Source organism: Gopherus flavomarginatus, chromosome 10, assembly GCF_025201925.1.
Source record: "Gopherus flavomarginatus isolate rGopFla2 chromosome 10, rGopFla2.mat.asm, whole genome shotgun sequence".
NCBI classification, from domain to species: domain Eukaryota; kingdom Metazoa; phylum Chordata; order Testudines; family Testudinidae; genus Gopherus; species Gopherus flavomarginatus.
Genome location: NC_066626.1, coordinates 7,022,669 through 7,042,202, shown reverse-complemented (window position 1 = coordinate 7,042,202; position 19,534 = coordinate 7,022,669). Strand labels below are relative to the sequence as shown.

General features: G+C 47.3%; 1 protein-coding gene across 1 annotated transcript; it reads left to right on the top strand.

The window, feature by feature from the left end:
- The first annotated feature begins 16,151 nt into the window (after positions 1-16,151).
- Positions 16,152-18,767, top strand: GBX2 (gastrulation brain homeobox 2). The gene is made up of 2 exons (XM_050916570.1): positions 16,152-16,692; positions 17,803-18,767. Exons 1-2 carry the CDS (start codon positions 16,182-16,184, stop codon positions 18,321-18,323), a joined length of 1,032 nt encoding a protein of 343 aa, XP_050772527.1. The 5' UTR covers positions 16,152-16,181; the 3' UTR covers positions 18,324-18,767.
- The last annotated feature ends 767 nt before the right edge of the window (positions 18,768-19,534 follow it).

The window sequence follows — 19,534 nt, the reverse complement described above, 5'->3', positions numbered from 1 at the left end:
TCTGTACATATTTGGTTCCCCATCTCTGAGCAAAGTTAGCAAGTTTCCTAGGAACATTTTGAAATGCACATTTCAGTACTTTCCTACCAGCCCCTGGTTTTGATGCAGATGTTATGGGAAGGGATCATTTTTTTCGTCAGCTAAAGACAGGAGGTCACATTAACTTATAATACAGAGACACATAAAAATGCGATTATGACTGCTAAACAGAACACAGTAGGCTGCTAGTTAACACAATGAGATTTCTAGGAAGTGATGCATAAATTCTTCAAAAATGACACATTTTTCACGTTTCATTCCAATTAAGTTACTGAGGCAGCTAACACAGCAATGAGCGCACATTACATTTGGGTAAAATGAGGATTTTTCTGGTGGTGGGTTTTTTTTTCTTCTCTCTGGATGCGCGTGTGTTTTATGAAATGCAGTTAATATTAAGCTGCTATTATGGATGAAATGTCAGTGACCTTAACAAGTCTCCCTTACGCTTTGCACGAGTTGTTTATCCAGCATGTGTCTTGCAACAATACAAATATGAAAATACTCTGCACGGAGCTTTGGTGAACTGGCTTTTTAAAATATACGTCGTTGGGCAGAATAAAGAGCAGCGATAAGGGAGTGTTAAAGGTTTTTATAGTCGCCAAGTAAATTTCAATAGCTGGATGCTTGCAGGAAACTTTAAAAAACAAACCTCTTAAATAAGATCTATTCAATGGACTCTATCTAGCGACGATCTCCGTGTGTCTCCTTATCACCCCGCATATTTAGGGCCAAGGGCGAGTTGCAATGCAATCTTGGCCAACTCTTACTTACATTGTGGCTCAGGTTTTTAACCTGGGAGGGGCGGATTCTGGCCCATTCCCAGCGAGTGGCTCTAGACACAGCAATCACCTTACAGACACAACAACAAAACTCGCCCTGGCCCAGGCAGGATCCCCCGTTTGGCCAGAGTGTTCCAATGTGCTTTCCTATATTTGCTCTGTGTGTGTGTGTACACACATTACATACACACTACTAACCAGGGTCTCGATCAGCCCCCCATGAGAGACAATGGCACAACTCCCACTGGAGTTCAGCAGTTGGTCCTCATTGGGGGGGGGGGGGGAAATATACTTACAAAATGATCTGGTGCTGAATGGGTAAATCGCTAACCGCAACAACAACAGCCCCCCAAGCTGGCCATTGTAATGAAATAGCATCTGATTTTAAAAGCAGAGGCTTTCCACAAGCTGCACTGAGGCGGGTGATCCACAAAGCAGTACAAATCAGAAATGAGATTTCAGAGTCCTAATGAACCTGATTGCATGAACATTTATAATCCCCCATGGCTTTAAATGAAATCAGATATAATCAGGAGCTATGGGGAAAGGGAGTGTTTACAGGCTGAGATTGGGAAGTGCTGAAGATGCTGTTCCTTCTATTGATGTCTAAAATGATGGATAATGTGAGAATGGCAAATATACTATTTGTCTAATGGCTCTGCAATTAAATTCCCCTGTAAATGACCCATGCCTCATTTCATCCTAATCTATGGAATTTTGATTGAATTCGTCAGCTCTAATTGAAAAATACTGCACTTTAATGTCTGCATTGCAGTTTCAGGACCATGGTGGTTTTAATGAGACAGTGCCCCTCTGACCTGGGAATATTTTAGATTTTTATTCGGGATTTTAAACCAGAAGATTCTTCAACTCTATTCCATGCAGGAGTGAGTGAATATGCATGTGTTTGTACAGGTATATCTAGATAGAAAGAGGGAGAATTTTGCAAAGCAGAGTTTTATTAACCTCTGCTTTACTTTTCTTACAGTATTTTTTACTTTTACTACTTTCAAAAAAATCCAGGGAAATATATTTCCAAATCTGAGTCACCAAATCATCGGAATTAATTAATTTAAGAACATAAACCAAGATTATTCAAACTCTCTCTCATTTTTCTGCCATCCTCTGATTTTTTTTTTAATCTTGTAAATCTTTTTTATTAAGATCGGCATCTATGGTTTCCTTTTATGGCAGCAAGTATGAATTAAATAACAAAGCAAATGCATACAGTAGCCAGGAGCCATGTAAAGAAGGAAATCTACAGCCCTCCCCAAAAGAGACACCACTGAGCACAGAATTCATAAATCTGCTTTCTATGCAAATCGGGAAAGCAATCCGGGAGAAATTAGCTAGTTGTTGAAGCATAAGCACTAGATTGAAATGAGTTAAAGAGAAACATGCAAAGAGCTAATTGGATTAAGCATGAATGTTTTCTCTTTTCCTGAAGAACAAAAAGAGAGAGAGATTTCAATCAAAGGGGCTGACAAGCAGTTTGACGGTGCATAGGTACTGGACCTGCACCCCCTGGCTTGAAGTGGTTTCCATCATATACAGGATTTACAGTTGAGTCTTATGGCTTTCAGCACCCCCACTATTCCAATTGTTCCAGCACCACTGATGGGGAGGATGGAAATACCCAGCTCACTCTGAAACACTACTCATGAGTGACGAGTTTGATCTGTAACACTGCTCTAGAGTTTTGCAGGGATCCTGCTTTGGGGGTCACATTCTGCTGTGCGATCTCCCAGTGTCAAAGAGCAGCAGCCTGATTGCACTTGACAGGGGGATAATTAGCAGGCCTGTCACACTAATTGTGATTTGGTCACAATCAGCCCTGCAGAAATCAGTGCAGAACAGCCTTCTGCAGCCTCCTCTGCACAGGATCCAATCCTGCCCCCTTCATGCAGGCAAAACTGCCGGGAGTGAGGCCTGCAGGATTTGCCCTTTGAGCACAAAAGGGAAGTGGCAAAGGAGAAAGAAGGGGGATAAAGCGGGAATTCTCCCACATGCTAGACACCAAAAACACTTCTCCATATCCAACTGAGCATAGCAAATCACAACAGAGCTATCCCAGGAGTAAATATCCATCGGATGAGTAGCCAGTGCTATTAGGGTGAAGTGGTGAAAATGCAGGTATAATCCTGCAATCTTCAACCAGGCAAAATTCCTAATGAAATCCTAAGGACTAAAGTATACTATCTGTGCCTCTTTCCTATTTTAAAGTCCTCAGTGATCACGTCAACTACATATCATTAAACATTGCCCTGGCATATTATGTTTTTTTCCCCCTAAAATTGATTTAATTGCATGTAGTTTACATATTAGTATGAGGAGCTTTAAAATGCATGTACTGTGTAATTACAATTTCAGCACATCTCCCAGATGAAGGCAGGGCTTGTTTTAAATGATTGCCTTGTTAGGGCCTTTGTAAGTTAGTTTTGCTTTATAATTTGTTAGTTTATTTTTGCAGTATTTGACTTTAAAAAAAAAATTCTACCTAATGCCAGGAATTAAACCTACCAGATTTAAAAATAAACAGATGTTGTTAAGTAATCCTAAAATGTACAGCCCTGAATGATGATGTAAGATAATTTTTTTCTGTTTAAACCAAAAAAACATAAAACAAAGCTTTCCAGACGGTCCCTTAGGCTTCAGTCCTGCAGTTTAAGTCAGCAGGGCCGCTAAACCTGATCCAAAGCTCATTAAATCTAACACAAGTCTTTCCATTGGGCTTTGGCTCACTCTCATAGTTAGGAACAATGACATGGCAACTACAGGCCACATGCATGTTCAGTACAGATCGTCCCATGTCTTAGCGCGGCTCTTCATATACCAACAAGGTGAGTCTCCACACTGGAAGGAGTTGGCCCTTAAATTGTTTAATATTGTAAGTATGTTCCTGCATGAGATAGGTCCCTCTAACAACCCACTTGCACACCCCTTCCAGCATGAAAGGGCCTTGTCTACATGAGGAAAATTAGAACATGTAATGCAGAGCACTGCAAAGGGGGCAGCCGTAGTGTAGTCAAGACTCAGGCGTTCTAACCTCTGGCTCATCTAATCCTGCAACGAGACCTCCCAGTGGAGCCTGCAGGGGCTCTTCCCACCCCTTTTCTACTCACCCTGCCTGTACAGTAGAAGCAGCTTTGGGCTGGAAAGGAGGCACACATTGGAATTCAGCCCAACAGACTCTGCATGCTGGATATGTACGGCACTTCGTCCCCTCAGACATGGAGTAACTGCCCGCACAGTTCTTTCAGGGGAGTTCTGAAGTCAGGGGCTGTAAGGTTTCTCTGCAGTTGGATAAGGAAAATAAAGGGCTCAAATCTCCTATCCCATCGATATGACTCCCTTGGTCAAAATGGGGTTACTCCTCATTTACATCCATGTAAGCGTGGGGCACAAAGTTAAGGATCCAAGCACAGTACAATTCCAGACGTGGCAGTGTGTACCACCCTGCAGCACTGAGTTTTGTCTACATTTAAAGGGGCCATGTGCCACTTTCCCTCGCGTTTAGTTCTTGTGTACTGCGAGTTGCCTTTCTAGCCATTTTCCTCCATCACCATTTCTCAAACTTGCCCTCGCCCGCTCTTGGAAAAAAAAATGGCTAAAATCTTAATGAACCAATGACTATCACAGAGACAAAATCCTGTGCTACCCCACTTAGTGCATACACTGTAATGCAGGGTTGATGACTGGTGCAAGACACCCCACATGCAAGGACAATCCCCCCGTTTTGTTGTTTAACTCTGAGACGGGTGGTCAGATGAAGGCTTGCTTACTCCCAGGAATGTACAGGAAAAGTGCCACGCCCCCAGTAAATCCTGCTCCTGCTCCCCAGCCGAGAACTGGGAAAGAGGGCAGCAATGGAAATCCTACATGAAACAGTCGCCCCCAGGATTTTCAAAATAGGCAAAATCCGCTTCCCGGAAAGGAAGTTGGTATTCCTCACGGGAATGTACTGTTATTTGATACTGATGTGCACCCCCTTGTACAGTGCTGGGGCATTCCCATATTAGCTCCTGATTAGTCCAGCTGTCTTGGTTACTTACTGTGACATGCTCCCTTTCATGTCATTTTTTTCTTGCCTTTTAAGGTTCCTCTCAAATTAAACCTCCCCCGCTAAATTGTGTCCTACTGAAACATAGGATTTTTCTGTTTACCTTACATTTGCTTTTATGGGGGATGACTTGAGCAAACTTTTCAAGGGTGTCTTAGTGACTTAGGAGCCTGAATCCCACTGCAACGCAATGGGACGTTGGCTCCTAAGTCATGCATGCGCGTTTGAAAATTTTACCCTTTGCCATTTTTGTACGCACTACTCAAAGGGATTTGCAAAGATGCCTGGCTATTTTGACCCTCCTGTGACATCCCAATGCTGTGCTTGTGGCAGTGCAATCACTTTCTTGGCAAGACTCTTTGATGTTATAGGTCTTTTGTCACTTCACTGCAGCTGCAAGGGCAGACAAAAAGAGAAGCCGGGTTGTAATGGAGAAGTCTCTTATTCAGATACAACTACCTTCCATAACTGAGGGCCAAATCATCCCCTGGGGTGCTTAGTCCCATGCTATGGCCTGATCCAAAGCCCAGTTATGCTAATGGGAGACTTCAGAAGTGCATGGGAATACTGTTAGTGAGCCCTGAGAGAACACTGAAGTAAGGACTTGCAGAGTTTCATTCACCCAGGGGAGTAGCATTTACCCCAGCTCCTGGTCCACACAGTGGCTGGGATACCCATGAACCAGGAGATCCACCAGACACCAGAACTATCCACATGAAGGAGCAGAGCCTCCACATCCCTCACTCCGACCTTGCAGAGGAGCAGAGCTACCAATTGCTGTGGGGTGGGGACAGCCATACACATTAATGCTGGCTGACTTGGTGCAGCAGAAATGCCCACGCGGCTGAGGGAGGGGATAATCCCCGGGGAAAGCAGCCGTTCTCTCTGCCTTTCTGTGCAGTTCCATTTACACAGAACGTTAACTCAGGGCTAAATGTGACCATCCCAGCAGAAAAAACCCATGGAAAGGGCCCACAGCTCTGTGCATGAGACTTGGTGCCTCCTGCTCCCCTTCCGTATTGCCTCATAGAGGAGAGAGCAGCAGGGCCTGTAGAGCGCGTGGACCAGTTCTGCAAGGGACTCAAGACTAAACACTGCAGAACACATGATACCTGGGAAAGGAATACAGGGCTCCTCGGGGCCTGGGCCAGCGGTTCTCTGAGGAGCTCTCCTGCCATACTCATCTTCAGCCCATGAGCAGCCGGAAGGGTCATTTCATGTACATACAGTGAGTTGGTACTTTCTTGTAACTCTCTGCCACGTCATTCCCCTGCCCGGCCTCAGCGCCACTGGCCATTAGGGAGGTCATGGAGCTGCAGCATGAAACCACAGCGAGGCTTGGCCCCTTCTGCAGAAGGAGCCTGCAGACCACACCCCTGAGAGAGAGGCCGCAGCACCACGGCTGAGGCTGATCCTGCAAATGAGAGCTGAAGGGAGTCCAGGCAGCCCCTGCAAATTCCAAAGTCAGAACACAGGCAGGGTAAAAAGCCAACCCAGCCAGGGGGAGCCTAGCCCAGAGCCCAGCCCAGGATAGCTCGTCTGGGTACCATAAGTGGGGGAGTCATGCTGTGTGGGCAGCACTTTGGGGAATGCCACCCTTCTCCTTCCCACAATCTGCCCCTGGCACTAGCCTCTTCCTGGGGGCGGAGGATGTAGAAGACATAGATGGAAAGTAAGGCTGGGACCCAAAGCACTGCAGTTGCTACCCACCTCTGCTTCCCTCCTCCCCTCCCCCCATCTTGCCTCAACCCCACCACCCTAAACCCACAGAGACCTGCAACATGCTCAGGAATAAGGATAACTCCCCCCATTCCACAAGTTTAGGGGCCTTCCCATGCTCCCTTGCATCCTGGTATCCTCGGCACAATTTGGCCTTCCTGCATTCCATTTCATGGGCGCAATCACACCTGGCTCACTTCCTCCCCAATCAGAAATCACAGTGGTTTGCTAGAGAAAAATGAGCTAATTATGTGGTGCACAAAAGCCTGGTCTCATAGAATATCAAGGTTGGAAGGGATATCAAGAGGTCATCTAGTCCAAGCCCCTGCTCAAAGTAGGACCAATCCCCAGACAGATTTTTGCCCCAGATCCTGAAATGGCCTCCTCAAGGACTGAACTCTCAACCCTGGGTTTAGCAGGCCAATGCTCCAACCACTGAGCTATCTCTTCCCCCTTAATCTGAACTCATACTCCTGTCTGACAAGTGCACTTGTTTGTGGGCAGATTCTTAAGGGATCAGACAACTCAAGAGCTGGTATGTTGGTGCACAGTGCCATGTGCTGACGGATTACCAGGGCTAATTACCTGGCATGCCAACAATCCAATGTCCTTCCCTGGAAGTTTTTCTAACCAATTATATCTTCATAAATATTTAGTTTTCTGCTCTTCGCAGTGTAATGCTGTCTTCTGGGCTTTCGGATTTCCGCATTGGGTAGCCTACCATAAGGCAACTGATTTAGTTGGGGATTGGTCCGGCTCTGAGCAGAGGGTTGGACTGTATGACCTCCTGAGGTCCCACCCAACCCTGATATTCTATGAGGAATAACACTCTGGGATAGCTGCATCTCCTGAGATGGGAAATGCAGACAGAGCAGCCTAGAGAGAAGAGACAACATAGGTGACTTTTACACTACTTTTGCGCTGATTCTGGGCTTCTGCAGGAGCCAAACTGGCCCCTAAGGGCTGCTCTATCTTCCAGCATCTTCCTCGGGGTTGTCTACAGGCTGCACCAGAACCCAGACTCCTTCATGGTGCCTATGGACACACACCCTTCCACCCCCAACACATCCCTGTGCTGGGCTTGTAAAGCAGCACAGGGCCACGTGCGCCAGGCTGGGGAATTGTTTCCCTCTACCTCTGCAAACTGCCCCCGCAGCATACAGAGGCCAGAGTGGAGTGCAAAACTGATGCTTCTGAATTCAGGCTACACTGATACTTCTGATGCATCTGAATGTAGCTGTGCTGAAGTTAAAGCTATGGATGAGCTTTTCAACAGCTGCCTTAATGTAACCTCCTAACTCCATATTTTGGCACCTCAATTAGCAGCCTGATTTCCCAGAGTGCTGAGCACTCCACATTCTGCAGCCCCGATGGCTTCAGCAGGGCAACACAGGGTGGATGCCAGAAAAGAGTGCAGCCCAAGGTTTGTGAAATTAGGAGGCCTCTGTTAATTAAAATGGGCCATATACTCCTTCTTGTTGTCAAGACGTACAGAGAGGGCTGAGGTCACCAAACGATCGCACAAAATGAACATGGAGAGATCCTGCAGTCACAAGAGAAAAAGAAAACATCTGAGGGAACCAGCAGTGGGCACGCTAGAAAACACTCACTGAAGAGATCAAAAAGTTACAGACCCTGCCTTGGGGAAGCTGCAGAGCCCTGAATATTACACACATGGCAGCAGCTGTAACATGGGGGCAGGGCATATGGATTTGAGTAGTAAAAGAAAACTTTTCCAAGCCTCTGCAAGTCTCAGATGAGTACGTCTGAGGCTTTTTGGTGCAGATTTTTCAAGGCATTTAGATGCTGTTCCACTTTGGAAGTGGTGTAATTCTACTGGAAGAGTCTAAAAGTTACTTTAGAATAAAGTGTCCAAATAGGGGGTTATATCAGCATAGCTGTAGCAGGATAATTATTCTATTATAGCTATGCCTTTCAATTTCCATTGTGTAGCCAAACTCAATCTCTCTGCACCTCACTTCCCTGTTTGGGAATCTTTCCTTTCTCTCCACCTTTTGACCATCTTCTTAGATTATAAAATTAGATTATATTAGTCTATCTTGTAAAATTAGATTAGATTTTGAACTGTCTGCAGGAGGGACTGCTTCTTACTGAGTGTTTGCACAGCACAATGGGACCTCTGGGAGCTACCGTTACATCATAGTAACTCACCACCGGCCAACCTGAGATGTGATCCTGGGGTCCCTGAAAGTTGGAGGCTAACAGAAATGATCCAGGCGGACATCGGTATAGCCAACGCTGCAGTAATAAGGGCTATAAATCAACAAATGGACCTTCGAGCCAATCTACAACTTTGCCGGCTATGAGTACAAAGGGCAGCCCACTATGGGGATCACCCAGCTGCGGCTGTTCAGTCCCATGAGTGCACATGCTGCAGCCCCCTTGTGCACCAGAGCTGTGAGGGAGGCCCTGAACAAAACCTTTTTATGAGGAAACTGCAATAAGCTTGTGGTCCTCTGGGCATGAATTGCAAGGTCATTGTGGACTAAGCAAGGGACAGCCTGCCCCCAACTGCAGGGCCGGGAAAGACACAGCCCTACATAGCACAGCATTGACTTACTGTCCGCTTGGCGGAGTAGTAGCTGAAGACCAAATTCTCTCATTTACAGGGGTTGAGCTCATGATTAACGCCATTGATTTAACTGGCTTTGGACAGAATTATTCTGAGTCCCACCCTTGTAATGAGCAGTATTTGGCCTTTGAATTGTTTTTTCCAGGATAGCAGCAACAGTACATGTCCCTAACTCCTCTCCCATCTTTTCAAGCCATGCCCCCTTTTTCAGGCGTTGCAGTGTCATTTTGCCTTGTGTGTTGTAATTTACATGACAGCTTCCCAAGAAAACGCTTATCTGGCCTGTGCAGAGGACATGGAGGCAGATGTCTAGCAAGCTGCTGCACTTTACAGCTTGCAAGCCATGGGAGTATAGGGCCCAGATCCTTAGGTCTTGAGAGGACTCCACCATGTCTGCTTCCCTTGTGCATTCAAAGCTCCTATTGAAATCGATGGGTGCAGAGGTGGGGAGAGAGGGGAGCTGAGACCCCTACCCCATAATATGTGATTGTAAAGGGATGTATTGATGTATCAAGACACTACACCTTCACCCTGAAAAGAAATCCTACTATATAATGAAACTCTGTCCACCTTGGCCCAGCTCCACAAAGTGACCCACAAAGGAATCAATGGAAGTTAGGAGCCTAAATACCTTTGTGACTCTAGCTGTTTGCTTCTGTTTTGCTTCCCTTCTCCCTCTCTCTGTCTTGTCTGTTTAGATGGTGAAGTCTTTGGGCCTAGAACAGTCAGTTTAGAGGGCCACTCAGTCTATGCGTTTGCACAGTGCTTCCGGCAATGGGGCCCTGATCTCTCCTGAAGCCTCTAGGTCCAGCTGCATTCCAAATGCAACAATAATAGGGGGCTGGGGAAGGAATGAAAACAGAGCTCCCCCTGGAAAACTTGAATCCCTTCCCTGACATGCTGCTCTTCCCGAGGGGTTCCTCCAGCTGAGCTTTGGCCTGCTTTATAAACTTCTAAGACAGCGATGCCTTCGCATGGGCTCTACCTCCGAGGGGTTAGCAATACCAGAGCTCGTTTACTCTGCATTTCATTGGGAAAAGCTCAATAAGCAATGCATGCCAGTTAGTCCTCCTTCCTGACTCGGCTCCTTAGCACCCACCATTCAACCTTGATTTACTGTCATTTTGCTCACTTCTTCCCCTTCTTCTTTTTAGCCAAATGCCAAACATCTGTCTTGCTTTTTCTTTCATTTCCCCAGAAAATGTTTGATCCAGTTATTTATAAATGCCTGTCATGTAATTAAGAACTGGCTGGGCACAGGGGCCAATTTTTTTTCCCCTTCTTCCTTTGGACAAGCAGTGCAACAAGGTTGGATTGTTTCATTTTTCTGTCCTGAGGAGTAATTTCAAGGCATTTTGACCCAACTGCACCATTTCGATTGCAAAGGCTGAGATTTGTTTAGTAAGCTTCATAAGCGTTTGGTTTTAGGAGATCAATTAGCTGGCAGGGAATATTAATCAGAGTTGGGGGAGGGTTGCTAAACAGCCCTTAAAGGCAGCCACTGGGGGTCACAAATCCACAAACACAAGCACACAATGCAGTGCTTCGGTCACCCCTTCACCCTTCTCCTGTCCCTGCCCTCTGTTTACAGGTACCAGGGATTAGCATATCTGTGATCTCTCAAACAATACTCTGTGGAAGCAGATAAATAGTGAGGCTACTGCTCTGCGTTTGAAGTTCCCAGGAGATCAGTAGCTTCGTTTAACAGGTTAGAGGCAGGAATATAAATCTCTAGGGCTAGGAGATAAGGACTCACCTGGCCACTGGAAACCCGCAGGGTGAGCTGTCCAAGCCTTCCTACCTGCCAGAGACGGTTGTCAAACACCAGTTCTGCCTGCTTCAGCAGCCCAGATGTGAGGGCAGCCCCGCTCTCCTGTGGGAGAGGGTCTGTGAATTCAATTCTCCTTGGATTTTAATGTCTTTTCGTAACCTCCAAAGTGTAGCATTAGCCATCTGAATAGCTGCTCATCCTCCTTCGGCCTCGGGGTTCTCCCGATCTCCTCTAGACCAGCCGGCCCTTTCATTGACCAGCTGGTCACTCCACACTTCTTTTCGGCCCTTTCTTGGTCTCGGTCTGAACAACCCTGGCATAGGCTCCATTCCCTCTGGTTTGCGAGAGAGTTTCCTGCGAGCCATTGCACGGACTGTGTGTTTTGAATGAACCCTCTGCCTCCGCTAACTTTGCAACTAGCCACGAGCTGTACCTAGCCGATTGAAATAGGGGACTGGTACTGCTCGGGAAAGCTGCATTTGTCCTCTTCCCTCTGATCGTGCTGTGTGTATGTGGTAAATCAACCGCTTGGCAGAGAACAGTAAGAGCTCGGGAGAAAATTATAAGGGGAAAAAAGGTAAGTGGGGTGGGGGGAAACAGACAAGGCTATTCATTACCCCGGTGGTCACTCCGTAATCAATAGATGCCAACCCCACCCCAGCCATCAGTGAAATCCCGAGGCGGCAATAGGGGCTCAGATTTGGCAGGCTGCAGCACAACAGCCAAGCAGCACCGCACGGGACAATCGCAGCTTGTAAACACGTTGTGACTTTCACAGCGCCCAGCGTTATGTGCTGCTTGGGTTGAGTGTAGAAATGCTAATGAGAGGCGATGAAAACATGGCCCCAGCATAGCAAAGTCTCGTTGAACACAACAGCAAGTTTCAAGTACCCAAGTTAACACCCAGAGCGTGTATGGCAAATTCTTTCAAGGAAAAGGAAAGAAAAAGTCATCCTGGTGGATGCAAACTTTCAAATTCCCGCAAGCCAGCTTTGCAGCTAAAACAAGAACACAGGAACTACACTTCCTGGTTAGACGTTTACCAGTAAATAGTTTGTTTCCCATCCCCCAGTGATGTTTGTAGCAGACTGGGGGGTGGGGGGAGGATTTGCTGCTTCCATTTCTAAATTCCACAGCGGCAGAAGAATAGAAGGCGAACTTTATTTTCTTGCATTTTGTAAAGCACTTGCTCTTTGCTTGGGAAACGCTCTTAATTGAATGGGTTTGCCTTTTTGCCAGGTCTCTTTATCATTATTTATGGGCTGTAAATTGTTTAAAGTTCCCTTGCCGTTCAATTTACAAGTTGGGGGACTTTTTTTTTGTTCTGCCTTTTGTCCTCGAGCAAGACATCGCGTTGGAAGGGCTTTGAAACGCCAAACATGAGAGGCTTGCCCGTGAAAAGGGAGCAGGCGAGCTCGCTTTTAATTCCACCGTGTTAGTGAATGGCTCTTTTACATAATTGCAGGAGCTGTTTCAAAGCCAAGCCAGAGGCTGACTTCACTTGGAACCGCATGGAGTCTATTTTGGGCTTTCAGATTAAAAAAAAAAAGCAGCAGCCTGAATAAAATCGTTTAAAAAGATGAGGCTTTAATGCTTTGCCACTTGCAAATTGGTGTGTCTGATGGGGAATTTTACACAAGCAGCCCTTTGTGAGCCCATCTTGGACACTTGAGGGACTCGCCTAGGTTAGCTGGATGTGAATGCAATCGCCCTGGTGCTAAAGAAAACCATCCCGGGCTATTTCCCAACGCGTTACCAGGGCAGGTTGCAATAACGATTGGATGATCCGGGCGTTGCAATGAAACCCCAAATAAGACTAGTTCCCTGCGAAGCCAACACGTTTCCCCGGGCAAATGGGGCTGCTCTGTCAGACAAGCAAGAAGTGCAGAGTGACGCCGCGAGCAGAAGGAACAGTGTTGCAAGCTGCCATTCACATGCTGCCTGCGTGTTGTGTTTCATTCAGTTCTTTCCTCTCCACTCCCAGCAACATCAGCAAACGACCAGGTGGGCGCTTCCTCCACCGAAAATTACAAGGACTCCACATTAAAGTTCCCTCGCCCTGCTTGTGTTCAGCCATAAACCCAACCATCGAAATGCTGTTCACTCCAGGCGCCACACACCTACACGCTAACATGTGTGCGCTGAAATAAACAAAATCTAGCATTGCTACAGAGACTCCTTAGCTGGCGTCTGTGATGCTGACTAATCCTGGCCTCTACCCGGTCTAACATTGGTGTCAGGAGTGTTCTCATCACCTGGTGTGCTGTAAACTTTGCTTACGGACAGGGTGCTTGCTTTACCATCGGAGCTAAACTTGTGCCTGGCTTGAGAAGCGGCGGTGGCTTTCCAGAAATGATTTCTGCTCTTCCTCTGCTGATGGAAGTTGCAAAGGAATATATGCAAATTGGCTTGCATACAGTGCATGAGAATAATAGGCTGCGGCCCTCTGCTAATGAGATAGATAAATAGATAGATAGATAGATAGATAGATTAGATAGATAGATTAGATAGATAGATACTGCTTAATCTGTACAAGGAGCAGACTAAAAACTGTAAAGGATTTTATTATCTGCAGTCCTCTAGTTTTAAACGCATTGCAGATAGTTGAAGGTGTCTGAGATCGATCTTGCTAATCACTACAAAACTCAAGGATACTTTTATGACACGTACAGTCGTTTTCTAAGCAGTTAAACATGAAATGAGAAAAGATTACTTTTGCGTTGTAGGAAAAGCACACCAGTAACTAAAACCTCCCGTTGATGGGACTATGCCGGAATCCCTATACAACAAGCCTCTGCAGTCGGTATCTCCGGTAGCACTTTATAGATGCAAATAATATGCCATCAAATTATTCTAAATGTGGAGGTACTTCGGGGGATTTTAAATCGTCTGGTGAGTGAAATCTAAATCCAGAATGATGGCAATTTCCCCGAGACATCGAAAGTTCCCACCATGATACCTGAAAGTACGATTTCAGATGTTTGTTTCTTGATTGATTAGAAATATTTGCTCGCCTGGCCATTTAAAAATCAGCTGATGGGCACATCTGTGACAAGCCGCAGAGAAAGCTAAACCCAACAACTTTCGGAAAGATTAAGGGTCTGTCAGCACCATTCTGACACGCCAGTAAATGAGTGGATGGCTCTGGTATTTCAAGGAGGGGGATTATTTAACGTCCTCCGGCGTTTCTCTTTGGATTTTGACTCCGATGACATCAGTCGATTCTGAAGTAGTGTTTCGTGTTTCCTGCTACCCCCAGAGCCATGCCCCCTCTGTCTCTGCACCCATAACGAATTGATGTAAATAGACACACTGCGTTCGAACTGATTGCCTCCAACTATACAGGCATTCGGATGGCTCTCCCGGTACACTTACCAGATGGCTTCAAAATGTGCAGGGGATAAAATACAGTCAGGTCTCCATCATTACAGACAGCCTGGTGGGATGCAAAGTGGATTCCCCCCATCACGGAACCTCGCTGTAAGAGTTATACTGGGAAGGAGACATTCCCTACCGGGCCATAAAGTTAGGAGTCTGCGAGAGAAAAAAGACAGATTTGCAAAGAGTTGGGTCGATAAATTCATAACTATCGATTTGCCTTTATCGTCCAATTAAATGTACCTGTGAAAAGACTCCCATCACTAGGGTAACAGCACCCCTCTCTCTGATCACTGTCTTGCTTAATGTTTCAAAAGGATGATATCCCACAACCCCCCAACCACACACACACACACACACACACACACACACACACACACACACACACTTCTGTCCTACTGCAGCTGTTAAAACTGAACAGCAAAACATTGGTACATCAGCGGGGATCTGTTCAGTAGATCTGTTTGGCATCTGCACCGGTTAGATTTGTATTTTCCCCCGTTTAGGTTTCCGTGGAATCTTTTATATTTTAATCCTAGTTTTGAGAGGAGAGAGAGAGAGAGAGAAATCAACTTTTGATAACGTTTTAATAACAGCAAATCAGCCCAGTGAAAGACAGTTTTATGCCTATAGGGGCTACAGCTCATCATTAAATCTTCGTTTTCCTACTAACTAAGCGGATCTTCTGTCCTTTTTTTAAAAAAAGAAATCACTTAGTGCATATTTTTAAAAGTGGGCTTTTATTTGGACAAACATCGTAAAGCCTCCATCAGGCTCCAGCCATATAATCAGGCGACTATTTCAAGCCCCCTACTTCTCCCTGAGGACCGACCACATTCAAAAGCGAAAAAACTCGCCCTTTATTAACGTCATTACCACTGCCGTTACTACGGGTGGGTACTTGCCCTGAAAATGTGTGTTATGGTTTCAAAAGACCAATACCAATTTATTTTGTAAATTCTGTTCTCCGCAGGGTGACCAGATGTCCTGATTTTATAGGGACAGTCCTGATTTATGGATCTTTTTCCTTATATAGGATCCCATTACCTCCCACCCTCTGTCCTGATTTTTCACACTTGGTGTCTGGTCACTCTAGTTCTCCGCGGACAAGGGAACAAGCTGAAGAAGGAGGAGGGAGAAATCCCACCGTGCGAACCACCCGGGAGTGGGCTGTCCCCTGTGAAACACACACAGGCTCGGACCCCGGCTCCAGCCGCCGACGGCTCGGCCTGGAGGGGCAAAGGGAGACTGGTGTTTGCACAGGCCGAGGAGTGCCCCGTGGCCCCGAGGCTGCTGCACGCCCGGGGGCGCTGCCACGGAGTGGGGAGGGCGCAGGGTGGCCCCTGGGCAGCGTTAAGGGCTTTGCAGGAGTTTGCAGCATCCCTGACCCCACCCCGCCCCCTCGGCTAGAGCGGGGAGGCGGGGCCGAGCCCCCCTTCCCCCGCCGCCGGCCAATGGGCGGCCAGGCGGGCGCCACGTGAGGCGGGGCAAGGTTCGCAAGCTGGAGAAATGTGAATGAGAAGCGGCGAGCGCAATTTAAAGGTGCTGGCGGCGCCCGGCGAGAGCCCCGCGCGCTCAGACCCAGGCACCCGGCCCGCGCGGCAGCGGCTCTGCTCAGCGCCCAGCGGGGCCCCAGGCGCCGGCGAGGGGATGCCCCCGCTGCCCCCCAGCAGCCCCGGAGCGGCCCCGACGCTCCCCCTGGCCTGACTCCTGCTCTGCTCTGCACCCCCCCGGGCCGGGACTGGGCACCGCGAGGCGCCTCCTGGATCTGCCTGGCGCGCCGGGGGACTGGCCGCCTGCTCCTGCCTTTCTGCTCCGCCGGCTCCGGTCCCCAGCAGCTCTATGAGTGCAGCTTTCCAGCCCTCCCTCATGATGATGCAGCGCCCCTTGGGAAGCAGCACGGCCTTCAGCATAGACTCGCTCATAGGCAGCCCCCCCCAGCCCAGCCCGGGCCACTTCGTCTACACCGGCTACCCCATGTTCATGCCCTACCGGCCGGTGGTCCTGCCCCCGCCGCCCCCGCCCCCGCCGACCCTCCCGCAAGCCTCGCTGCAGCCAGCCCTGCCGCCCTCTCACCCCCACCACCAAATCCCCAGCCTGCCCACCGGCTTCTGCTCCAGCCTGGCCCAAGGGATGGCTCTCACCTCCACGCTCATGGCCACGCTGCCCAGCAGCTTCTCCGCTTCCCCGCAGCACCAGGAGGCGGCCCGGAAGTTTGCCCCCCAAGCTCTCCAGGGCAACTTCGACAAAGGCGAAGGGATCCAGCAGGAGACCGAAGAGGGGAAATCCTTCCTGAGCAAGGAGAGCTCCCTGCTGTCCTTCGCCGCCGCAGAAGCCGTGCAGGCGTCCCTGGGTGAGTGGCTACACAAGTTTCTTCCTCCCTCTCAGCGAAGCCAGGGTGGGAGGAAGGGTTATTGTCAGGCAGAGATTTTTTTTTTTTTTGGTGTGTCTCCGTCCATACCATAACCCTGTACATTTCACAAACGTAGCAATTCCATTCCCTTGAGAGAGGTGATCTCCAGATATGTTTTGGCTGGAAAATAAACCCCTCTCCCCGCCCAACTCAAATCCTGGGGGAGGTGATGAGTCCCCCACATTATTTCCAAAGGAATGCGCTCGACAAGGGTGGATGAGATAACACTGCAAAGCGCAACCTTATCAAACTGAAAACTTAAAATCTGTCCCACCTAATTACTACTTTCTGTCTAATCGCTATTTAAACAGCGCTGGCTGTGCTGCAGGGGGCCAGTTTGATCTTACAATTGATTTTAAGCGGGCTTAAAAAAAATCGCACGCAGGAAAGAGTCTCATCTCTGAAATATTGAATGCTCCCATGGAAAAAGATGTTTTCCAAAGGGAACTGATCTCGGTTTAAACCCTTTCTATCCATTGTTCAAAGTGCTGTCCAAAGAGGAGAAGTTTTAAGTACTTCCCAGACAAATTTAGTTTCCCTTTCTCCGTTTTATTTTTGAGAGGTAAAGGACCCGTCCTCCGTTTTCCTCCCATTGTTACACAAATATTGGCAAGTGAAAGATACATGGCTACCGGGAGGTACCTGCAGAGAACTGTCTCTTCACTCTTGTGTGGTGACAGAAGGTAACATTTCATTAAATCGGTTTGGTGCGGGGCTAGGGGAGGATGATATTCCAACGAGAACACACCGGCCCGTGAAGAAGTGTTGAAACGGGCCGTGTGAAATTCAGGCTAAAGGAAGCTGCTACATGTCCCGAAATGTTACTTTGTGTCTGCCAAGATCGGGGTTCTCTTTCCTCCCTATGAGCCCGCTTGCTTTCTTCAGACTCCACTAGAGCTTCCTCCCGTAGATAAATACAGGGACATAAATCGAGGAGGATTTAATTCAGCAGAACTAAAATTGAGGCTGGCGAAATGTGCTGGGAAGCTAGACAGCTGCAGAGCTAACCGTGCCAAATGTAACGCAAATGCCTTTGGTTCCCTTCACTAGGGGCTGTGCGGCCTCAGGCCAAAGATGATTCCAAAGCGGAAGACGACTCCAAAGGCAAAGAGGAAAGTTTCTCGATGGACAGCGACCTAGACTATAGCTCTGATGACAACATCACAAGCCAAGCCGCCCATAAAGAAGAGGACTCTGGCAACGCACTAGAAGAAAACACTCAGAGCACAAATAACTCCAACACCACCACGTCCACTGGCAAAAACAGGCGGAGGAGAACAGCCTTTACCAGCGAGCAGCTGCTTGAGTTGGAAAAGGAATTTCATTGCAAAAAGTACCTGTCTCTGACAGAGAGATCCCAGATCGCTCATGCCCTCAAACTCAGTGAAGTGCAGGTCAAAATCTGGTTCCAGAACAGAAGAGCCAAGTGGAAAAGGGTGAAAGCCGGCAATGCCAACTCGAAGACAGGAGAGCCCTCCAGAAACCCCAAGATCGTGGTACCCATCCCTGTCCATGTCAGCAGATTTGCCATCAGAAGTCAGCACCAGCAGCTGGAGCAAGCCAGACCCTGATACATTTCCACCATCCCTTCCCGCCCCCCATCCAAAAGTTTTGATCAATGTTTCGAAATCGGGTTAAAAAACAAACACAAACTTTAATCTGAACCTTTCGGCATATCAAGTAAAGCAAGAATCTATTACTAAGAGGCTTAAAACTGTGTTTTGTTTTGGAGCGGGAATATCAAACCCTTGAAGAGACATAATAAATATTTATTATACTGTCCTACTTTGTATATAAAGTGCTGGATCTCAGCTGCAGTGTTTTGACTCTTATGGGACCAAATAACCAGTAACATGAATTCTTACATTCCAGAAGAAAACCAACAACAAAAAACTGCAGTGCATATTACTCATCTTTTGAGTCTTGGTTTTTTTTAAAAATCATTTTGAAAGGTAAAAATGAAACAAAACTAAGAGGTTTGTTTTCCCCTTTTTGGGTTGGCTGAGTGGCAGACATTTGGGTGAATTATTTTCATTATTATTATTTTGCCTGGCTTTCTGTCGATTTGGTTGCATATTTTACTAAGCCATGTTTGAAAAGCACGATCCTCTCTATTGTGTTTAATTTATTTCAATGTAGCTTTTTCCTGATAAGTTATGAAATTTTAAAAAGAAGCTCAGTCTTGTGAATAAACAAAATCAAAAACGAAAAAGGAAAAAAAAAAGCCAACCGCCTTCTGTACAGAATTTCTTGTGTGAGAGTGGGAGCATTTTCCCTCCTAGGACAGTATCATTTTGGGTCTGGGTCAGGTTTATTGTCAATAGGAAACATTTAGCAAAATACCTGAAGTTTAACTATGGGGGAAGGCAAAACTTCTCCCCCCATCCTCCAAAGCTGATGGCTGAGTTCATGGAAGCGAATTTCTTCTATAATAAATTGTAAACAAAACCCTGCTGAAAAGGATGTTATAGAAACAGGCTGGCATTGCAGAACCTAGTCCAGGAGGGAGCTGACCAGACGGGAAGACGGTAGCCAGGCCTGTGATTCTAGGTACCTTGAATTGAAAAGGATCAGACAGGTCTTCTGCCCCCTCCGTAAATATCCAACACACACCCATGCACCAGACTACCTGGAGCTTTAAAACCAGCCAGTACTGAAAGGTCTGTAAATGAACTGTTCTGGTTTTACTCCTGCTCCGGTCCTGGGCAGGGTTACCGGGGAGTGTCAGACAATGAGAGAGATGCAGGCACTTTACTCTTGCAAGTGGGACTGACTGTGTATT

Excerpts from the sequence above, each read along its gene's own strand:
- GBX2 (XM_050916570.1), top strand. The coding sequence starts at position 16,182 with ATGAGTGCAGCTTTCCAGCCCTCCCTCATGATGATGCAGCGCCCCTTG. Across the intron at positions 16,693-17,802 it reads AGCCGTGCAGGCGTCCCTGG|GGGCTGTGCGGCCTCAGGCC; the intron begins GTGAGTGGCTAC and ends TCCCTTCACTAG.